Source organism: Aquarana catesbeiana, linkage group LG07 (assembly GCF_042186555.1).
Source record: "Aquarana catesbeiana isolate 2022-GZ linkage group LG07, ASM4218655v1, whole genome shotgun sequence".
Lineage (NCBI taxonomy): Eukaryota > Metazoa > Chordata > Amphibia > Anura > Ranidae > Aquarana > Aquarana catesbeiana.
In genome coordinates this window covers 312,611,633-312,635,247 of record NC_133330.1, presented here as the reverse complement: position 1 = coordinate 312,635,247, position 23,615 = coordinate 312,611,633, and the positions used below count along the sequence as shown (strand labels likewise).

The 23,615-nt window shown below is 43.1% G+C and overlaps 1 protein-coding gene across 2 annotated transcripts in view; it reads left to right on the top strand.

Annotated features, from left to right (window-relative positions):
* Positions 1 to 23,615, top strand: part of PTGFR (prostaglandin F receptor) — a 61,199-nt gene that overhangs the window by 12,418 nt on the left and 25,166 nt on the right. For both annotated transcript variants that reach the window (XM_073593686.1, XM_073593685.1), the window contains exon 2: positions 15,994 to 16,839. In XM_073593686.1, the coding sequence (XP_073449787.1) occupies positions 16,045 to 16,839 (795 nt within the window). In that variant the 5' untranslated portion in view covers positions 15,994 to 16,044. The remainder of the gene's footprint in view (positions 1 to 15,993; positions 16,840 to 23,615) is intronic.

Genomic DNA, 23,615 nt, shown 5'->3' with positions numbered 1-23,615 from the left:
TTGTTTCACCTACAAACGGTCCCCTGGACAAATAGGAAGGGTGAACCCACGTAGAACACAGACAGCAGTAAAAACCTGACATGTTGTAATCCTTCTGCACCCTATTCAAAACTAAAACAAAAAGTTTTGGCTATATGCACATTTTAATGGGATGGGAACAGATATTATTCCTAAGGGAAGCATAAATGTATTTTGATCCAGGGAACTGATATAGCTCGTAGGACCAGAAAGGATTTTTTTTCCTCCATGGGCAAAATTAGCCATAGCCTTTCAAGAGTCCAACAAACTCTCAAGAGTTCAACAAACTCTTTTGTTGGATTTTGTGAGAGGGTTATCCGGTTCAATATTTTTTTTTTAGCTTAGTTATGTGTTTAAGTGTTTTATGTGCACTTGTCTCCCCTTCCTGCTAGGCAAAAAGGGCACAGCTGGTCCTTCAAGTTGGTTTTTCAAAAGCCAACAGAAACGCAGCCTGTCAATAAACACAATGTTAAGATAGTAAAGCTTCATGAGAGCGAACCTTCCATTTATGATCTCTCATTCTTAAAGTCCAACTCCGGAAAATCTGAAAATTCCTGCTTGCAGTGGGGTTGTGCCTGGACTGCAAGGCTTAGCTGCTCATTTAGGTCTAGGGGAGAAAAAAATTACGTTTGCTTACCCAATCTGCTGAAATCTCCCCCATCCTCACAGGGGTGGACTGTCTCTTGGTATATTCTCATCTATGGGGATTCTAAAGTTTGTATTGTTTTATAAATAACAAACATGTTATACTTACCTGCTCTGTGCAAAACTATTGAAGAGTCACGATCCTCTTCTTTTTTGGTCCCCCGCTGGTGGTGCTGGCTCCTCCCCCCTGCCGAGTGCCCTAAGTAGCAATCCTCTTGCTTTGGAAACCCCGCTCCTGTGAATAGACATTGTCCATTCACGCACAGAGTGTGGCTAGGCCCCGCCCCTGCTCTCTCCTCAATGGCTGACTGGCTGTGATTGACAGCAGCAGTAGCCAATGGGTCTGGCTGCTGTGTGAGCCATTGAGAAGAGAGAGACCCAGGAGAGCCACTGCTCTCATGCACATTGTTGGATCAAGATAGGGCTCAGGTAAGTATAAAGGGGGGGGGGCTGCGGAGTAGGGTTGCCACATCAACCCTTTAATACAGGACACATATTAATTACACAGGTTCTGAGGCTGATTTAGTGCAGATAAGGCACCAAGTGAGTTTAATTACCACCTAAATCAGCCACAGAACCTGTGTAATTAATGTGTGTCCTGGATTAAGGGCTCTTTCACACGGGGCGGATCAGTGATGATCCGCCCTGTGAACACCCGCTTGCTCAGCGGGGATCGCTCCGCCGATCCCCGCTGAGCAGAAAGATGACAGGTCCATCGTTGCACGCTGTGCAGCGGCGGACCTATCAGAGCGCCGCTCTTCCCTATGGGGGATCGGATGATGACGGACCGTAGTGTCCGTCGTCATCCGATCTGAAAACGGATGGAAAAGTAGGGTTTTCCTCCGTTACACTTTTCGGATCGGAGCGGGTCGGATGTCAGCGGACATGTCACCGCTGACATCCGACGCTCCATAGGGATACATGTATGTCCGTTTTTCATCCGAAAACGGAAGGATGAAAAACGGACATACGGATCCCTCGTGTGAAAGAGGCCTAAAGGGATGATGTGGCAACCCTACTGTGGAGCTGCACCCATAAGGTTTTTAACCTTAAAGTGATTCTAAAGTCTTCTTTTTTTGTAGAAAAAAACACAAACATGTCATACTTGCCTAAATTATGGTATACTCCGCGCTCAGGATACTACCGGGTTGCAGCCTGCCCTAATCAGTTCCCAAAAGAAACTTACAAAGAATAAAAGCAAAAAAGTGGGGTGAGTGGCGCTAGATAGATAGATAAAAAAGAGGTAGATATGACTACCTGTAATGGGGGAAATAATTCTCCCTAGTTGTACAAAAAGTGTGCACCCTCCAAGTGACAGTGCTCAATTATTAAATAACCAAATAATAAATATTAGATACACAGACATAATAAACCGATCATAGTAATCTCATAGATTTATAAAGTGTAAATAAGCTAAATCAAAAGTGACATATAAATATAAGAGGCTAATCATATATAGTGATAAAAATGTTATAGTGAGCCATAAATAGTCTTAAAGTCATCAAAAATTCATCAGCAAATTATATAAAAAAATATTGTTGCAAAGAGAATGTATGTATGAAAAGACCAAGTGAAAAAAAGTCCCAAAAACAGTGTTGATAAAAATGGTAAAGCTCCAAAATAACCAAATGTTCAAAGCGATCAAGTGACTCTTGTGCTCGACAAATCAGGTGACTCGTGTGCTCCCCCTTATGAGTCCCCACTCACCAGCTCCTGTTACCCCTACAGGTGTGATGGGCATGTATGGATAGCCGTGGGTGGTCTCCCTTGGTGGCTCTGCCAGTGGTCCGTCCGTAGCCTCTTGTGGCCTATCGGGCCTCTGCAACTCTCTCCACCAGGTCAGGGCATCCGGAAGGATCTTCCACTCAGCGCACCACCAGTCACCGTGCCCAAAGGGTTATTTAGCGGCTTCTCAGGGCTGGGTCCTTTTGTTATTCTGAAGAAAATAATGTGTGTGTTATTTCCCCCATTACAGGTAGTCATATCTACCTCTTTTTTATCTATCTACTGCTTACCCTCACCCGATAGTTATTAGGGTAGCGTCACTCACCCCACTTTTTTGCTTTTATGTCATACTTGCCTGCTCTCTTCAGTGGCTTTGCACAGAGCAGCCCAGATCCTTCTCTTCTCGGGTCCTTCTTCAGCGCTCCTGGTCCCTCCCTCCTGCCAAGTTCCCCCACAGCAAGCAGGTCGAGCGGCTGCTCTGTGTATCTCTCCCTCTCTCTCCTCATTGGATCACTGACTTTGATTGACAACAGTGGGAGCCAATGGCGCCCGCTGCTGTCTCAGCCATTGGGGAGGGAGAGTCTCGCTGGATGGAGATGGACCTCGCGTAAGTATTAGGGGAGCTGAGGGGGGCTGCTGCACACAGAAGGCTTTTTATTTTAAAGCATAGAATGCATGCATTAAGATAAAAAAACTTTACAACCACTTTAATGCACAGAATGCAATACCATCTGCCTTGAGAACAGTGATGCCAACTGTCAGTATTTTCACTGGCAGCTAGTAAAAAATGGGCACTTTTCTCCTTCCAGTAACAGCAAAAAGTTGCCAGTAAAAAAGATGGCTGTGACGCCCGGTCGAGACCATCCGGCAGTGGTGGGTTCAGGCGGTGCCTGAGTGTGCGGTGTAATGTCATGGTGCAAGGGATCATAGCGGAGTGGCCGGAGCCTCATTTACGGGTCTGCGGATGGGAGCAAGGCAAGCTGGGAGCAGGACGCTCAGTGCTATTTGGACTGGAATGGACTGGAGGGACCACCTGGCGTGGAGGGAGACTGTCACTGTGACTCAGGAGGGGGACGTGTCGTGTCGGTGAGATGTCATCATCATCTGTGCTGCTGCACACTGTTGTCATTGTCACTGTGAGAGTCAATTTCATATGTGTGTATGTGCCTTCCAATTCTAATTTCTTGCCCTCTTAAGTCCTGTCCCTCAGCTAATTACTTACTATATTGAAAATAAAATAGAAATATGTTTTTTTGCCCTAATATCTACCTTAAATCGCATAGCTAATTGCACATTGTACTTGTTTGTAGCCTAAATGATAAAGTTTGCACTTAAAACTGTAATTGTGTAACTTTTGGAAATGCCAGTAATAAACTTGGCTGTGCCAGTAAATTTTGGGTGTCATGTCAGTAAATTTCAATCTGGTAAGTTGGCAACACTGCTTGAGAAGCACTTAAATGATGTCAGGTCATTAGAATGCTGGAGCATGGAGGAGAAGGCACTTTGGGGGCAGGTCTAGTGGTGCAGAGGAGTGGGTAAATTATATCTACGTTTCCATGCCCCCTAGATCTAAACGAGAGGTTAACCCTTTCAGTGGGGGCGCAGCACTACTGCAAGGTAGGGTTTTTCAAATTTCCTGGGGTTAGGCTTTATGATATTGGTTGTCTGGCTATCATGCTGGCACGCTTCCTTCAATATAAGTCACTGACCTAGAAACAGTAATGCCCCGTACACACGATCGGACATTCCGACAACTAAATCCATGTTTTTTTTCCGACGGATGTTGGCTCAAACTTGTCTTGCATACACACGGTCGCACAAATCTTGTCGGAAATTTCGAACGTCAAGAACGCAGTGACGTACGACACGTACGACGAGCCAAGAAAAATGAAGTTCAATAGCCAGTGCGGCTCTTCTGCTTGATTCTGAGCATGCGTGGAACTTTGTGTGCATCAGAATTGTGTACACACGATCGGATATTGCGACGGATTTTGTTGTCGGAAAATTTGAGAACCAGCTTTTAAATTTTTGTTGTCGGAAATTCCGACAATAAATGTCCGATGTAGCCTACACACGGTCGGAATTTCCGACAACAAGCTCACATGGAACATTTGTTGTCGGAAAATCCTATCGTGTGTACGGGGCATAGGAATATCAGGAGTTCCAAATTCACTCCTGATCAGTATCCTATTTCCAGGTCAGGGATGCAAACTATTAATGCTCGTTGGGTTAGAATAACAGCCAAGGAATTTGCATTTATTTTATGAGGACAATAATGACAGTTCATGACAGTTTCTTTAATACACGAAGGGACCACATCCATTTGTGGCTGACAAACAGAGACTTGGGTTTACAGTAAAGGCTTGGAGAAAAAAAGAAATGTGGTTTTTCTCAACATCAACACAATAATATATTATATGACCATGTTAGATGAAAGCAGTGATTAGCTGAGTTCTATAGCCCACTAATGACTAGGGATCATTTTTATGATCAGATTTATTTGAGTCTGAAGGCTTTCAGTGATTTCTTTTTTTTATGTTAACTCCAAAACACCATCTAATGGTCCTTTACTGTGCCGCTAGACATTAAAGCAGGATTATACCCAAAAAACTAAAATTTAATATATTGCGGCTTGCTGATTCTTAGATGTGGTAGCTGCATTGGTTTCCTTTAACCACTTAACGACCGCCCCAAAACAGATTTACTGCTACAAGGGGGGGGGGGGGGTACAAAATGCAAATACTGTTTATTACCGAAAGTATTGGGACGCCTGCCTTTGCACGCACATGAGCTGTAATGGCATCCCAGTCTTAGGCTGGATTCACACCTATGCAGTTTTGGTGCTTTTTGCATTTTGCAGATTTGCACTACAATCCATTTAACATGGTTTCCTATGGAACATGTTCTGTAGTGCAAATCTGCAAAATGCAAAAAGCACTAAAAATGCATAGGTGTGAATCCAGCCTTAGTCCGTAGGGTTCAATGTTGAGTTGGCCCACCCTTTGCAGCCACAGTATTCCAGCTTCAACTCTTCTGAGAAGGCCGTCCACAAGGTTTAGGAGTGTGTCTATGGGAATGTTTGACCATTCTTCCACAAGTGCATTTGTGAGGTCAGGAACTGATGTTGGATGAGAAGGCCTGGCTCGCAGTCTCTGCTCTAATTCATCCCAGAGGTGTTCTATCAGGTTGAGGTCAGGACAATTTCATGTTCCTAACATTGTGGGAACAATTTGGGGATGGCCCCTTCCTGTTCCAAAATGACTGCACACCAGTGCACAAAGCAAGGTCCATAAAGACATGGATGAGCGAGTTTGAGGTGGAGGAACTTGACTGGCCTGCACAGAGTCCTGACCTCAAGCTGATAGAACACCTTTGGGATGAATTCGAGCAGAGACTGCGAGCCAGGTCTTCTCGCCCAACATCAGTGCCTGACCTCACAAATGCACTTCTGGAAGAATGGTCAAACATTCCCATAGACACATTCCTAAACCTTGTGGACAGCCTTCCCGGAAGACTTGAAGCTGTTATAGCTGCAAAGGGTGGGCCAACTCAATATTAAACCCAACGGACTAAGACTGGGATGTCATTAAAGTTCAAGTGCGTGTAAAGGCAGGCGTCCCAATACTTTTGGTAATATAGTTTAACTTTTAGGCATCTGCCTACAAACTGCTTGCATGAAAAAAAGAAACACATAGGGGATTATTAACTAAAGGAAAATCCACTTGGCACTACAAGTGCACTTGGAAGTAAAGTCGCTGTAGATCCGAGGGGGACATGCAAGGAAAATAAAAAACAGCATTTTAGCTTGCACATGATTGGATAATAAAATCAGCAGAGCTTCCCCTCATTACAGATCTACCCCTTAGATTTAGAGCGACTGCACTTCCAAGTGCACTTGCAGTGCAAAGTGGATTTGCCTTTCGTAAATAACCCCCATAGTGATTCAGCATTAGTTATTGACACATTTTCCAGGAAAGAGCATATAGTACAGTATCAATAAGTACTATCAAGTAACACATTGGAGGAGATTTACTAAAACTGGTGCAGTCAGAATCTGGTACAGCTGTGCATGGTAGCCAATCAGCTTCTAACTCCAGTTTGTTCAATTAAGCTTTGGCAATAAAACCTGGAATCTGATTGGTTTCTATGCACAGCTGAACCAGATTTTGCACTCTCCAGTTTTAGTAAATGACCCCCATTATATTTGTCATTACAAAGCAGAGTCCTTGGAGATGGATTAAGGTCTGAACAGCCTGGGATGAGAGAGATCGGACTCACTGTTCTTGTATAATGCTGTATACTAGTTCTGTGAGGTTTGTGGTTTGTGTTTAATTCTGCTCTCGGTATTTGCAGTGAGATTTTTTTTTTGGCTTGGTGGGGGCTACAGTCCAGCTTGTTAAAAGCAGAATGAAAAGGTTATTATTATGAAAGCCTTTAAAGATGTTGCTCAACTCCTGTACAAAGATAGAAAATTCACTCTGGAATCGGAAGTATGTGTTTTAGGAAATTCCCAGTACTGTACACTACTAAAGGCACATCCCTCGGAGGTACGAATTCCTAAATCTTTAAACGTGTTGTGTCCGAGGTCTGAAAACATGTAACAATTTAATGATTTTATTCAAATTATACAAAGCCATTAAATACTGCAAATCAATAGTTTGCATACCTCCCAACCGTCCATGATTTGCAGGGCTTGCCCCTCTTTTGGAACCTTCCTTAGTTGTCCCTCTTTTTGGCCTGGTGCTAGGATCCATATAACAAAATGTATTATTTAACTATCAAAAATGTTTTACTGAACTAAGTTATTCTATTTATTATTTTAAAAGCCAAAAGTAGAGTTAAAAAAAAAATGGGTAACACCAATCAATTTATTTGCACATTAATCCTCATGGTCCAGGACACTGGAGGAATGGAAGGGCCATGCCATTTGTCTATACAGTGGAACCTTGGATTATGAGCATAATCCATCCATTCGAAGATAATTCATTCCGCATTGACTTCTATTGCATGCAATACTGCATGTGGCCAGGGGGGGGGGGGGGGGGGCGCCGGAGAGCCTTGGAAATACTCAGGGGCAGCTCGGCTGAACTCGGAAACTCTCGAAAAGGCTCAGAAACACTCTCACAAAGCAGGGAGGCATGCTTAATGGTAAAGTGTGCTGATCAAATAACTTCCTTATGTATGTTATGAGGAATAATTACTGTAGGTTAGGAAAGCTTTAAAACTGAATTTCTGAATAAGCAATTATTGTCTAAATACAAGAGTAATGTGTATTCTTACTAGAATGTTGGTGTACTTTGTGTATTTCTTCCAGATCTGTACAATAATCCAGTGTGAGACTTTTTCTTTGTGAAGGAGCTTCCTGTAATAAGGAGCGGTCACTGCTGCTCTCATTCCTTGTGCAAGGTGTTTGGTCTTGTATCGGTCTTGTAAATGGGGTCTGATGCATGCCTCCCACAGCTCTGTTCTCTCTACGGGCTAAGCACAGCACAGCGATTATGTCACTGCTACTTTTATATGGTAATATCTGGGTTTGCAAAGTATTGCATACAAAGTAGATTTACAGTATATCCTTGGAGATATATACAGTATTTAAGTGACAGCTTTTGTGCCGAGAGTTCAGCTCTAAAATGTCCCTTGAAAGGTCAGAGGGAAGACTGAAACCCTTACAGTTATTGTCAGCATGCCCCCTAAAGACAGTTAAAAAATAATTGGTGTCATGCTGCTAGCTTTGCCAAGTGGCACTGAACCTGGAACTATGCAGGCACCATCAAATGGGAGGTCAATCAGCCACAGATCAAGGAACCCCTACCAACATCTGGAGTAACTCTGGTAAAAAAGGGCCAACCTAGAGGAACTCTAAGTAGAGAATGAGGGGCCTAGAAGAACCCTGGCAGGGAATGGCTGACTTAGAGGAGCTGTGGTAGAGAATGGCTGACCTAGGAAAACCCTGATGGAGAATGAGTGACCTAAGGGAACTCTGGTAGAGAGTGGTTGACCTAGCGGAACCCTGGTTGTAACGGCTGACCTAGGGGAAGGCTGGTGGAGAATGGCTGACCTAGAGGAACCCTGGTAGTGAATGGATGACCTAGAGGATCCCTGGTGGAGAATGGATGACCTAGAGGATCCCTGGTGGAGAATGGATGACTTAGAGGAACCCTGGTGGAGAATGGCTGATGACCTAGAGAAATACTGGTGGAGAATTGCTGACTTAGAGGAACCCTGGTGGAGAATGGCTGACCTAGAGTAATACTGGTGGAGAATGGCTGACTTAGAGGAACCCTGGTGGAGAATGGCTGACCTAGAGGAATACTGGTGGAGAATGGCTGACTTAGAGGAGCCCTGGTGAAGAATAGCTGACTTAGAGGAGCCCTGGTGGAGAATGGCTGACCTAGAGGAATACTGGTGGAGAATGGCTGACCTAGAGGAGCCCTGGTGAAGAATAGCTGACTTAGAGGAGCCCTGGTGGAGAATGGCTGACCTAGAGGAATACTGATGGAGAATGGCTGACCTAGAGGAAAACTGATGGAGAATGGCTGACCTAGAGGAACCCTGGTAGAGCATGGCTGGTATACACAGACTGGTTGGTCAGATCTCTAAAATCTCTGAAATGTTGTCAAGAAAAGTGCTTTCTAGAACCCTTTTTTAACCAAACTACTATATGACATTAGCTAATGTAGAAGTACTAGTTTCAGAAGATGGTTCTTGGGATATAATTACCGTTTGCAGGGTGCTCTCCATTCAGAGGAGAGAAGCATAAACCTAAAGTGCTTCATCATCCGGAGAACCAGAAACCATCCACCTCTGCAGAGAACATTACAGGACGTCTGTACACAGCTCGCAGAAGAGTTAGTTAATCTGGGGGAAGTGAGCGGGAGACAAATATGCTGCAGTAATACAAATAGTTAACACCAGAAACTTCCTCTGTATTCCTCGGTATTTCTAGTTTTAGCAGGTGAGAGTCATAACACTACTCATTATGGAAGAGACAAAAGCTGTCTATTTTAGTCATTATTTTTTAATACTGAACCATTAGCAGATATAAAAAAAAAACAATTTTTTTACATAAAACTAGCAACTAAATTATGTGTTATATATTTTATAAATTGAAGAATTATAGAAGAATGATGACAGGAAAAGACCAATGGTGCCCATACACACTTCGATAAATGGCCGATATCTTCTCCAATCAATCTTTTCCAATCTGAATAATTGATCCATAGCTGACATCCCATTAGATCAATATGCTACGTGCAGGGAAGTGTATTCCAATCAACAGTTAAGATACGATCATAGTTTATGATTGTAAATTATTAATCATTTCTCTGCTTCCACCATGTAATCCCATAATCTGATTGATTGAAATACGATTGTATTCATGCTGACAATCAATGCTAAATCAATTATATTGTGCCCTGGATAATCCCCTCAGTTTGATAGATTCCAATTGAAATTGAGTCAATTGGAAAGAAAGATTTTTGATCGAGTAATGAATCAATCAGATAATAAAATCAAAGCATTTGTGGCAACCATAAGGGCCAGTCAAGCCAGGTAGGTTGGGACTACATTGGGCCAAGATAAGTTAGAAAGCCCCTTTCCCATCATGCCAGTTCACACCTATTTATTCAGGTAATGTATGCTGAATAAAAGTATGGCATGCATACTTTTTTCAGCGCAACCTGGTGTGACGCAAACCACCGTATCACATCATACCGCAGCCAATAGAACTTGGGAGGGGCCTGGGAGGAGTCGGACTGGAGCCGGTTCCACTCCTCTTTACACCTAAATTGTTTCCTTGGAGAGGAGCGTTCCATCCTCTTTCTTTTCATGCGTGGACTTACCTCCATAGACCCAGTCTGTCTGGAGAGTATGGTCACCTGCTGACTTGGCACCATCCACAGGCACCTTAACTCCTCAATCTTCAACTCTTCAAGACACAGAAGTTGAATACAATGCACGTTTACTTCAGCTAATTGCAGTGCGGAGGATGTTTTTCCAGTCTTTTGAAGTATAAGAAGTAGGGATGCACTGATACCGATATCAGTATTGGTGCCGATACCAAGTAATTTCACGACTACTCATACTCGTGACAATGCTCCCGATACCCAAATGGAATCTTTGGGGTGAAATTTGTGTCCAGACAAAATGAATGGGCACAAATCCTAATCCGATTTGCATGTAATTTCCCCCACCATGCCTGTGTGTGTAAATCCAGTAAAGAAAGAAAAGCGCCATGTAGTACAGCAATAGGCAGTTTATTAAAATGTTAAAATAACTCACAGTGTAAATATCTAGTCAAATCTATATCTGCAGTGTCCTTGTCCCACCGATGATAGCAAACCACGGCCACTGGAGGTGCTCACAGGGCTGGGGTAGAAGTTCTGGATCTTCTGTGGGTATAAAGCAGAAGTGATGTCAGCTTGGGGGGTGCCGAATATCTCCTCCAGCCTTGTGAGCACCTCCAGCGGCAGTGGCTTGCTATCATTGGCGGGTCAGGGAACCTTTCGGTTCCGATACCGGGTATTTTCACAACTACTCATACACGGTACCGAAATGTTATCTTTGGGGTGCAATTTGTGTCCAGACAAATTGAATGGGCACAAATCCAAATCCGAATTGCATGTACGTTCCCCCACCGCTCCTGTGTGTGTGTGAACCCAGTAAGGCAGGGGTGTCAAACTCAACTTCATCGTGGGCCGCATCAGCATTATGATTGCCCTCAAAAGGGCCGGTTGTATCTGTAAGATTAGATGTCCAACGCATCCCCTCCCCTTACATTAGATGTCAAGAGCCACCCCACCATCAGAAGTTGAGTCCCCCACTCTCCCTTACATCACAGTGCACCCCCCTTTCCTTATGCTGCTGCTGGGAAGAAGCTTGAAAGCAGAAAGTAGGGGTCTGGAGGAGGACCAGAGCTCTCCTGCAGTTGCAGGAGAGGTGCGAGGGCCACATGAAATTGCCTGGAGGGCCGGATTCGGCCCGCGGGCCTTGTGTTTGACACCTGTGCAGTAAGGAAAGCAAAGCGCCATGTAGTGCAGCAATAGGCAGTTTATTAAATATTTATAACAACTCACAAAGTGAATATCTATTCAAAACCATATCTGCAGTGTCCCCGCCTCACCAATGATAGCAAACCACAGCCGCTGGAGGTGCTCACAGGGCTGGAGGAGAAGTTTCAGGACTCCTGTAGGTATAATACGGAAGGGATGTCAGTTTGGGGGTTGGACTACAGAGCATCTGCTCCAGCCCTTTGAGCACCTCCAGCGGTGGTGGTTTGCTATCATTGGGTGCCGTCGTGCAATGGATTCCTTTTTCTCAGTGAGGGATCGCTCCCCTGATCCCTGCTGAGCAGGCGGATGACAGGTCCTGTCTGCTCCGCTGTGCAGAGCGGACACGGACACAGTCCAGCTCTCCTCTATGGGGAAATCGGATGGAAATGGACTGTCTGTTCGTTTTCATCCGATCCTATCTGATCTGCCAGTCAGACGGAAAATAGGACCTCCATCCGTCTGGATTTCACGGGCAGGATTAGATTAAACATAGCTCCCAAATGTCCCTGATTTCGAGGGACCATCCCTGATTTAGAGCAATGTCCCTCTGTCCCTCATTCCTCCTCAGTTGTCCCTCATTTTGGTCTGATCTATATAGTTGTATATAAAATGCACTTTTTATCTTTCAAAAAGTGTTTCCCAGTGCTAAACCTTTCATCCAAATTCTAAATTGCTGCATTTGTACATTTTAAAAGCCAATATAAAGGAATAGTAGTGGTAAAAAAAAGCACTTGTGGATTTAATTAACCTTTTTTTTGGGTTAATTCTCCTTTAAGGTGGTGTGGCGGGGGGGGGGGGGGGTGTCCTATGCCTACATACATTTGCTAGTAGGTGTCCCTCATTCCCATCTCAAAATGTTGGGAGGTCTGGATTAGATAGCAGCGGATATGTGTCTGCTGACATCCGCCGCCCCATAAAGGAGACTGCAAGGTCCTATCAGATCCACCTGAAAAACTGACAGACGGACCTGATCGGACAGCTTGTGTGAAAAGCACTAGCACTAAAGGGGGGTGGGGCAAAATCTCATAGTAAACACGTTTTTAGTGGCCCAATACCTCCACTAGATGTTGGCATACTATTGAACAATCACCTGATGCAGTTCAATACAAAACATAAAAAATGAATGTGATCTGATGTGAATGAGCTCTTACTGGTATTAACAGTTATTCCGGTTATATCAGGGTAAGGTTCTCTGATATGAAGAAGACAGTCAAATGTCACTTCTTTGCAATGTGACAAGCGAGGGCCATTGTGTTTTATATATAGACTGTCCCCAAGTATCTCATGTCACGCTTGTATGATGAGTCCGTTGCTTGTCCCAGCCGTCTGCATCGATGGAAATCAAATTAGAAGCATCTCCTGCAACAGAAGTTTCTTTTTTTTTTTTGAGATAATTCCTAAGACTCTATATGGCTAAAGGGATGCAGTTCATTTTCTTGTAAGAACACATATTCTCAGGAAATCATAAAGAGCAAAACCTCCCACTCACCTAGTCAGTCTGAGAAGAGACATGACCAGGCAAACAGCCTCTGAACAGAGCGAAGGTAAGAGCTCGCTAAAAGCCTTACAATGAACTGGGGTCAACTTTCTATTCTTTATAGCAGCCATTCTCAACCAGGATTCCGTGGAACCCCAGGGTTCCTCCAAAGGTTGCTAGGGGTTCCTTGAACTGTGGCCGATTGACCTCCTATCTTAAGGTGTCTGCATAGTTCTGGGGTCAATGCCACTTGGTAGAGCCAGATGCATGAAGCCAACAGTCTTTTAAGCCGTCCATAGGGATTGCATTTTGACCACCAGTGTAAGAGCTGCCTCATTCCACATGACCACAAATGTAAGGGGCATTATTTTTCACTGACCACCAATGAATTGGTTTTAGTAAGGGTTCCTCCAGACTAGAAAATGATTTTCAAGGGTTCCTCTGGGTAAAAAGGTTGAGAAAAAGACTGCTTTATAGGATTCAGGTTTTCATTTATCACTTGCTTATGTTTCTTCTGCCACTGTCAGGAAGACAGCACAATAGATTGTAGCCTTTTAGTCTAATTTTTAAAGCAATATTTTATTGTTATTATTGATCGGGAATACTTTTTCTTTTTTTTTTTTTAATATGATTATTGATTGCCTTGCATGCCTAGTGCCTTCATTCCCCATATTGCAGATCTCTTCAATGCCTCTTCTCTTTCTGAAACTCATTTGATTTGTGTTTTCATATTATTAGTTCACCTGTACAGAAAAAAATGAAAAAGTGAACTAACAGCATGCATCCTCCCCACCCCCGATCCCTGCTTTACTTACCTCCGGGGGTGATTGCTGAGCTGTCAGTGCCCACGCCCACTCCGCTCCGGGACTTACATCAAATCCCGGGATGGTCCCAGCTAATCAGAGATGGTTGGGAGGTATAGGAATGTAGCCACCCTCTCCTGCTCACTTCTGAGATTAAAGGGTTACTAAACCCTTGTGTTTGTTTTTTTAAAAATAACAAACATGTCATACTTACCTCCATTGTGAAGTTCGTTTTGCACAGAGTGGCCCCGATCCTCCTCTTCTGGGGTCCCCTGGCGGCGCTAGTAGCTCCTCCCCGCATCAGGAAACCGCCTAGGTGACACTGATAGGTGGCACCGATGGACACTGATAGGTGGCACTGGTATGCAGCACTGATGGGCACTCATAGGCGGCACTGTTGGGCACTCGTAGGCAGCACTGATGGGTACTTATGGGTGGCACTGGTGGGTACTTATGGGTGGCACTGATAGGTGGCACGGATGGGCACTGATAGGTGGCACTGATGGACACTGATGGGTGGCACTGATGGGTGGCATTGCTGGGCATTACTCAATTCATCTATTACTCTATGGTGCCAGTCAGTGTCTATTTGTGGGCACTGATTGGCACAGATTGGGCACATGTGGATGGCCATGAGGGATGTACCTGGCCATCCACATGTTGGGGGCTTCCCTGGTGGTCCTGGCGGCTTCCCTGGTGGTCCAGTGTGGGCATCCGAGGGGGGCTGCGCTGATAAACAAACAGCACAGACCCCCACTGTCAGGAGAGCCGGCGATTGGCTCTCCTCTACTCGCGTCTGTCGGACGCGAGTGAGGAAAAGCTGATCAGCGGCTTTTCCTGTTTACATCGTGATCAGCCATGATTGGACACGGCTGATCATGTGGTAAAGAGCCTCCGTCGGACACACCGCACCACCGATCGCCGCGATGAACGCCCCCACGGGTGCGCGGCGGCTGTTATCCTGAAGGACATCATATGACGCCCAGTCAGGATAACTGAACCACTGCCCGGCCGTCATTTTGCTATAGGCCGGGCGGGAAGTGGTTAAAGTGAGTGTAAATACCCTACATATTATAGCCAATGAAGTGACTGGCCTCAGGTGATACACAGAGATGAAACAAATCCTCATACATAAGTTGTACCTGTTTATCTGCAACCTTCTCTTTTTCACATCAATTCAAAACCCAGAATTTATAAAGCTTGTCTGAACTGTCAGAACACAGGGGGCAGAGAGCTGAAATTACACTTTTCAGAGCTCAGTGAGGAGAGCTCTGAGAGCTGATTGGAGTGTAGGGATACCCCCCCCTCTGCACACAGAACACAGGATCAGAGCTGAGGCTGTATTAACTGCCCCCTCCCAATCATCTGGAAGAGCTCTTGATATTAAAGGTACATTTTTTTTAAAATAACAAACATGTCATGTAAAGGTTTTGCACAGAGTAGCCCTGATCCTCCTTTTCTAGGGTTCCCCGTTGGCGTTCCTGGCTCCTCCCCCCCTGCTCAGTGCCCCATAGCAAGCTGCTTGCTAAGGGGGCATTTGTGCATGCTCTCTCCCAAGCCCCTCTCTGCATGTCCATGGACACAGAGAATGGGGCTCAGCCCCACCCCCTGCTCCCTCCTCACTGGCTGTGATTGACAGCAATGAGAACCAATGCCTCCTGCTGCTGTCTGTGAGCCAATGCTGGATCGAGAGCAGGCTCAGGTAAGTATTATGGGAGCTGGGGTGGAGCTGCACACAGAAGGTTTTTTCTCCTTCATGCATAGAATGCATGAAGGTAAAAAAACGTCAGCCTTTAGAACCACTTTAAATTATACTTTAACCTCTTGCCGCCCATGTAACACTTATGTGCGGCAGCAAACGCCCACGTGCTGCACATATGCATCAATGGGTGGCAGAGTTTTCTCTGCTGAGATTGCACAGTGACAAAGCTGTCAAAGACCGCTCTTGGTCTGCACTAATGATTGGGAGTCATTGGGACTACCTCCTCACATTGGTCATATGATCGGCTGATCCTTCTCATCCCCCTGGGCACATAGATCCCATTAAAGGGATGCCAGGGCTGGGCGGGAAGAGCTTAATAGACCAGAAGGGAGCAAATAAGAAGTTTTTTCTAAATTTTAATTATATAACCTTATGACACGCAAAGGATTAATGGTATGGGATATCTATCATTTTTTATAAGATATGATAAAGTCTTATTCACCGAATGCATCCAAAAATCTGTATTTATCATATTCGTCATCTCCAATATTAAAATACCTTTTATCTCTGCAGGTTACATTGCACAGTGGAGATGATGCAAATTTAGCCTCTTCATATCCCACCATGAACAACAGCCTGGTCCCGGATCTATATGGTGGACCCACGTCCCCAACTAATACCACCCACCGCACTGAACATAAGATCTCAGTGTTCTTCAGCATCGTTTTCATGACCGTGGGAATTACATCTAACAGCCTCGCTATAGCAATACTCATGAAAGCCTACCAAAGATTTAGGAAAAAATCCAAGGCCTCGTTCTTGTTGTTCGCCAGCGGCTTGGTCATCACGGACCTCTTTGGCCACCTCATTAATGGAGCCATAGCTGTGTACATCTATGCATCAGATAGGAACTGGTCAAAATTCGACCACGCCGATGTTCTTTGCAGTATCTTTGGCATGTGCATGGTGTTCTTTGGACTGTGTCCGCTGTTGCTTGGGAGCGTCATGGCTGTGGAACGGTGTGTTGGAGTCACTGAGCCAATCTTTCATTCTACCACCATGACGTCAAGGCACGCCAAAATCATCTTGACTTTTGTTTGGCTGTTTGCCATCCTGGTGGCGTTGCTGCCAATATTGACTTTGAGATCTTATCACATCCAGGCCACCAAGACATGGTGCTTTCTAAAGACGGAGCACATTGAAACCTGGCTGGATCAGTTTCATCTTCTGCTGTTTTCATCTCTGGGGTTCTTGGCTCTGGCCATCTCTTTCTTATGCAATGCTATGACTGGAATAACATTACTGAAATCTAGGTTGAAAAGCCAGCAGCACAGACAAGGCAGATCACACCACATAGAGATGATAACCCAGCTCCTGGCCATCATGTGTGTCTCTTGTATTTGCTGGACTCCGTTCTTGGTAAGCTCTCATGCACATCAGGAAACGTTTTTGTGTACTTACGATGTTGTCTGTCTTGTCAGTAAGCTAAACACGTAACTTGTCATCTCTTTGCCAGATTTTTTTCTTAAAGAAAACCTGTACTGAATGGAATATTGAAGTCCTTGCTCGTAGGCTCTGGCATCAATATTTTTTGAGTCACTGACCGACTGAGCATGAAATTCATGAAAATAAGGCATCATTCTCACGGTTGTAAAAAAAATGCATATACAAGTGTTTCTTAACCAGTTGCTGACTGCCCACAGTGCATGTACTGTAAATGGGCAGCAGCTACAGGGTAGGTGACGTACCGGTATGTCACTTACCACATGCATACTGGTGCGCTCCCTGGGGCTCCACAGGGCCCCTTCAATTGCTTGGGGGATCATGTGATCGCTTTGTGATCACATGATCACAATATCAACAAAGCTGTTATGAATGAATTCATTCAAAACAGCTGTGTGTTCCTATGCTGTGATTGGCCCACAGCTGTCACATTGTACTGGGCCAATCACAGCACCCTTTACCATGTAATTAGCTGTAGTCAATCACAGATCACTAGTAATGACAGTTGAAAACTTTGCTGGTAAAATAATCATCAATGTGACAGCAAACAAAGTGTAACAAAAAAATAAAAACAAATCCCCGATCACCCCCCATAGTAGTACAGTGTAAGGGGGAGTCCCATTGCCTCCTCACCACCTATAAATCACCTTTGAAAAGTGATCTGAATGTGCCCATCCTCTCACAAATCTTGATACACATCTATGGTCAGGAAAAGTAATCTTCAACCGTGTATCAACACCAATTAAATTGCCTGGACTGGGAAGCATTAATGATGTTTTATTTTCTATGGGCACCTCCTCCTAGTCATTTTTCATAGGCACACGGAAAATGGTTTTGGATTTTATTTCCTCCTTGCACCAAATTGTTTAAGCAGGAGATCTGTTTTGTTTGGACCGCTTGTCTTGTAAAAGTTTCTAACACTCCAGCTTTTCCAGGCGTGGTCGTATTTTAGTGTGCTTAAAACTGGAACACAGTTAAGTTTGTGTATTGCAATGAATAAAGTTGGGAGCTGGGAGGATAAGAAAATCTTTATACTCAGCTGAGGGTTTGCACATCACACCCTCTGCAAGCGTCCTGAATACCTTCCACCTCTCTCTTTTAGCCAATCCTGCATTTACTGAGTGGTCAGATAATTATCTATAAAAAAATCGTATTTATTTTGAACGGCTTATTTGTCTGACCGGGAACACTCTGTACATGTTTAAAATTCCTGCTAACCCATAATACACTTTTCAATTTATAGCCTGAAAGTCCAATACAGTGTGTGCAAACCCAAGAACAAAAATGTAATATATTGCAGTCAACCAGTCCTTAGATGTGGTGGGTGTATGAAGCTGGATTCACACTGTTGTGCTGCAGCAATGTGCAAAAACGCATAGTTGTGAGCTGCGGTGCCATTCATTGTTATTGGCACCCCACCAATGGATATGCATTGCAGTGCACTACAACACAAGGTAGTGCACTACTGTGTGTGTTATGTTGGGCTGCATTGAAAAAAGTGCATGCACCATTTGTGGTGCTTTTTAGTGTATTAGGCAGCCCATTTAAACGAATGTGTGGAAAAATAGCTAGTACACCAAATTAAAACCTCAACCCTTTATTGAGGTCATAAATGTATATAAAAGTATAAAAATGATTTCACTGATGTGTCGGTTATAGGTAACATATTTGGACACCATTCACCATCCTGAGTGTGGAGCATGTTTGGACACCATTCACCACCCACTTCATATGGGGCATATTTAGGTACCATTCACCATTCTGATTATGGGGCATCTTTGGACACCGTTCACCATCCTCTGAATGGGGCATGTATGGACCCTGTTCACCATCTTGAGTATGGGACTTATTTGGATACCATTCACCATCCTGAGTATGGAGCATGTTTAGACACATCCTGAGCATGCCTTGATAATCACAAAATATACAGTATAGATAGATAGATAGATAGATAGATAGATAGATAGATAGATAGATAGATAGATAGATAGATAGATAGATAGATCTATATAGATAGATATCTATATCTATATCTATATATAGATATAGATATATCTATATCTATATCTATATCTATAGATATAGATATAGATATAGATATAGATATAGATATATATATATATATTAGGGGTGGGTGCACCGAATGGAAGTTTTGGTGCCGAAACTGAAACTAAAAATGCAGGACGCACTTGGCCGAAAACCAAAACTGAAAATAACAGTTTTTAAAAAAATAATTATATTTTTATATGTAATTGTGTTATATTCGACTTTTTAATTAATATCATCAATTTAAATGAATATGAATTTATTGTCAGCCATTATTGGCACCTTTAGCGCAAGAAAAGCCCAAGAAAAATGTATCCCTTTAAATTCGATGTCTGCACACTGGTCAGTTGGGCTTCCATTGTGGTGTTAAAAATCTGCTTGCTGCATTTTTGGTCAGTTAAAAAAAAATGCACAAAAGACGCACCTCCCAGTTCAAATGCATTGAAAACGCAGAAAGAATGCATCATTAACGCACCCCTGGTACATTTTGATGTGGTTTTTGAGTCACATGACCTATGAAAAACACACCATAAGAACGGTAAAATCGGTGCAAAATCACTGTAAAATTGCCACAAAATAGTGGCGAATTCACGACAACATCGCGTGTGTTTTCAGTGCCATTAATTGAACCCTTTTTCTCTTATCGACATTTAGCCGATAACACCATTTTCGGCAAATATATATATACACCCATTAATTATCTAACAATCAGTACACCTGCAGAGTTAGCCATGCCTCATGCTTGGTCCTGTGCACACCAAAAAATAGGAGATATTATAAAAAACACCCCCTTACCTATGTGAGGCAACGTGCGTAAATACTCAGGATGGTGAATGGTATCCAAACATGCCCCTTATGAAGAATCGTGAACGGTGTCCAAACATCCCCCATACGAAGGATGGTGAATGGCGTCCAAACATGCTCCATACTCAGGATGGTGAATAGTGTCCAAACATGCCCCATATGAAGGATGATGAACGGTATCCAAACACGCTCAATACTTAGGATGGTGAATGATATCCAAACATGCCCAATATGAGGGATGGTGAATGGTATCCAAACCCGCTCAATACTTAGGATGGTGAATGGTATCCAAACATGCCCCTTATGAAGAATCGTGAACGGTGTCCAAACATACCCCATACGAAGGATGGTGAACAGTGTCAAAACATGCCCCATATGAAGGATGGTGAATGGTGTCCAAACATGCTCCATACTCAGGATGGTGAATGTTATCCAAACCCGCTCAATACTTAGGATGGTGAATGGTATCCAAACATGCCCCTTATGAAGGATGGTAAACAGTGTCCAAACATGCCCCATATGAAGGATGGTGAACGGTGTCCAAACAGGCCCCATATGAAGGATGGTGAATGGTGTCCAAACATGCTCCATACTCATAATGGTGAACGGTGTCCAAAGATATTCCATACTCAGGATGGTAAACGGTGTCCAAACATGCCCCATACTCAGAATGGTGAATGGTGTCAAAACATACCCTATACTCAAGATGGTGAATGGCGTTAAAACATGCCCCATATGAAGGATGGAGAATAGTGTCCAAAGATGCTTCATACTCAGGATTGTTTTATAACCCATACTTGTTTAACACAAGCCATAAAAAATTAAAACAATTGATAATATAAAAGTCTTTTCCACCACACAAATATTCATTGTTATTCAACAAACAATTGTAAGGTAGAAGAGACTATTATATTATTAATTGTTTGAATTTTTTATGGTTTGTGTTAAGGTATATGATGTTATTTAATAGGATTTGGTAAATGATATTAAAGAAGAGTGCTAGGTTTTATTTTATTGATGTAAATCCCCTATTATCAGGGCAACCAGATGTTGTAAACAAAGGTAAAATGGTGGGCATGAAGCAAATACTACAGAACTAAAACAAAAAGACAGGCCAAAATGAATAAATTATACAACACAGGAAGTGAAATGGACAACAAAGTCAAACACACTACAATAACATTAAGGAAAGAGTGGTTCTGAATAAAAAGAACAAAACTCAAACATTTTAAGACTAAAGACCAAAGACCAGCTTGAACCAATGTATCTTTTTATAGCATACCTGTGACATCCCTCTAGATGTTAGAAATCATTCCTGCTACAGCATTCTCCACTAGCTTTCGAGTTCCGTGCCAAGCAGCTACGGGACTCGACCCCTGCTGCATTTGCCAAGCTAGACCAATGTAACTGTGTAAACTTATCCATACGTGGAATTCTCCTTTAAGAAGTTTGAGGACTATATTTTGGAAGAATGAGAGCGCCACAATGAAACACTGGCGTCGGTCTGACTGCTGCATTGTAGATCCATCCTCTTGACACAGGACCTTGTTCTCATTTTCAGCCGAAAGCCCTGATGAAGGGGGGTTTGTGAGCCCGAAATATGTTGATTTTTTAATTCATACATCAGATTAAAAAAAAAGAACCCATGCTGGACTGAACAATTGGTTGTGAAAAAAAGACCAATACTCAAACTAAAGAATAAAGAAAAATGATTAGACTAAACAGAACATTAAAAGAACCAATAAATATGTCAAAAGCACTAATGCAAATAAAAAATTTCTACAGACAGGTAAACAACTGCAACAATTTGGTGTTTTAACCTCTGCAAATAGTATATCCAAATAGCTTTCTTTGAAATAAGTTACGATTTCTGTCTTTGCCATGATTCACACCAGGGTCAGAATAACCATGCCCCTACGTTCATGAGTTGGATCCCGGGCATGAACAAAATGAACTGCAGCAGGCTTGTCATAGGTAATTGGTCTCTGCAGATGGTAGACATCTTTATGTCACTCCTATGCTCCTGAAACCTACACTTGAAAAGTCTGGTTGTCTTGCCAATATAGACAGAGGAACAAAAACATTTCACAAGATTCATGTTGCTTTTGAAATAATCAAGAATAAGATATCGGCGAGCTGAATGTGAAGGTGAAAATGTTGGACTGCAGATGAGAGCACTGCACCCGCTTTGTTTGTGATATTTAAAGCAACCTTTCTTCTCTGATATGCTAATATAGGTTTTCTGGTACTTATCATAAGGGTTTGCTCTGATTAATAAATCTTCAAGATTTTTCACTCAACATGAAGTGGTGGCTGTTTAATTTCAGCACAATTTAGAATATAACTGTGCCTGTTCATGATTTTCTTAAATCTCTTGGATTAAAAATTGTGGGTCTGTACAAGTGGTATTCTATCTGTATTTGTAGAATGTCTCGAAAAAGTTAACACTGACATTCCATGTTCTAAAAATACTGATGGTAAACCATTTGTATACAAACCCGGGATTTTTTATCTAAGAGATTTAAGCCCCGTACACACGATCGGACTTTCCGACGGGAAATGTTAGATGTCAGGTTTTTGGCGGAAAATCTGACCGTGGGTATGCTCCATCGGACAATTGTTGTCAGACTTTCCGCCAACAAATGTTGGCTAGCATGTTTTAAAATTTTCCACCAACAAATGTGTGTTGTCGGATTTTCCGATCGTGTGTACACAAGTCCACCGGACAAAAGTCCAAAGTACAAACACGCATGCTCGGAAGCAAGGACGAGCCGGAAGCGGTCGGTCTAGTAAACTAGCATTCGTAATGGAGAATTAACAATCGTGACGCGGCAAATTATGAAATCTCCAAATGCAGCGCACAATTCTCTTCTTCTTTAACCTCCCTGAGGGTATGCCCGAGTGTGGCTCGGGGTGGAATTTCAGAACCAAAAGCGGTAACCCCGAGCCAGACTCGGGATCGCATCGCAGGATCCAGGAAGAGCTTACTTACCTTGTCCCCAGGATCCTGCGATGTGTCCCTGCAGTGTGAGCGGCTCCTCCTCCGCTCGATTCATCACAGAGCCAGGCTCCGTTCCCTGCGGGCGTTGCGACGCACAGGGACGGAGAACGGCGCCAAATTCAAAAAGTGAAACACACACAATACATACAGTACACTGTAATCTTACAGATTATATTACTATATGAAATTATTTCACATCCCTTTTGTCTCTAGTGGTCTGTCCAGTGCCCTGCATGCAGTTTTATATTATAAAAACTGTTCTTTCAGCCTGGAAACTGGAGATTGTCCATAGCAACCAAAACCTTCCCTTTACATCAAAAGTGGTTTTAGACCAGCTTGAAAACAGCGATGGTAAATTAGAATCACTCGAAGATATGAGCGATAGTGATTTGTGGGGAGATCCATCATCAAACACTGAAAAGTAATGACAGCGACAATTCTGCAACTGAGCAAATTTCAGTGTTTTTGATTTGATTACATTATTGAATCATTTTTATTATTATTATATTATTATTTGGTATAATTATTTATAGTTATTTATTATATTATAACTTATGATTTAGTGTTTCAAACTTTATCATACCCAAGATGTCTACTAGACCCTGGTTTGGACAGATTTAAGTGTGTTATTCCTTAAGCTGGCCATACACCATACAATTTTCTTATTCAATTTTCTTTAGATTTACCTTCAACTGTGTAATAGAATGGCCTGCCTGATTGCATGCAAATTGAAAGTGTTTAGGTTTGAACTCCTATTAGATGTTTTTGGTAAATCTAAAGGAAAGTTGCACAAGAAAATTGTATAATGTATGGCCAGCCTAAGAATTACAGACCTACAATA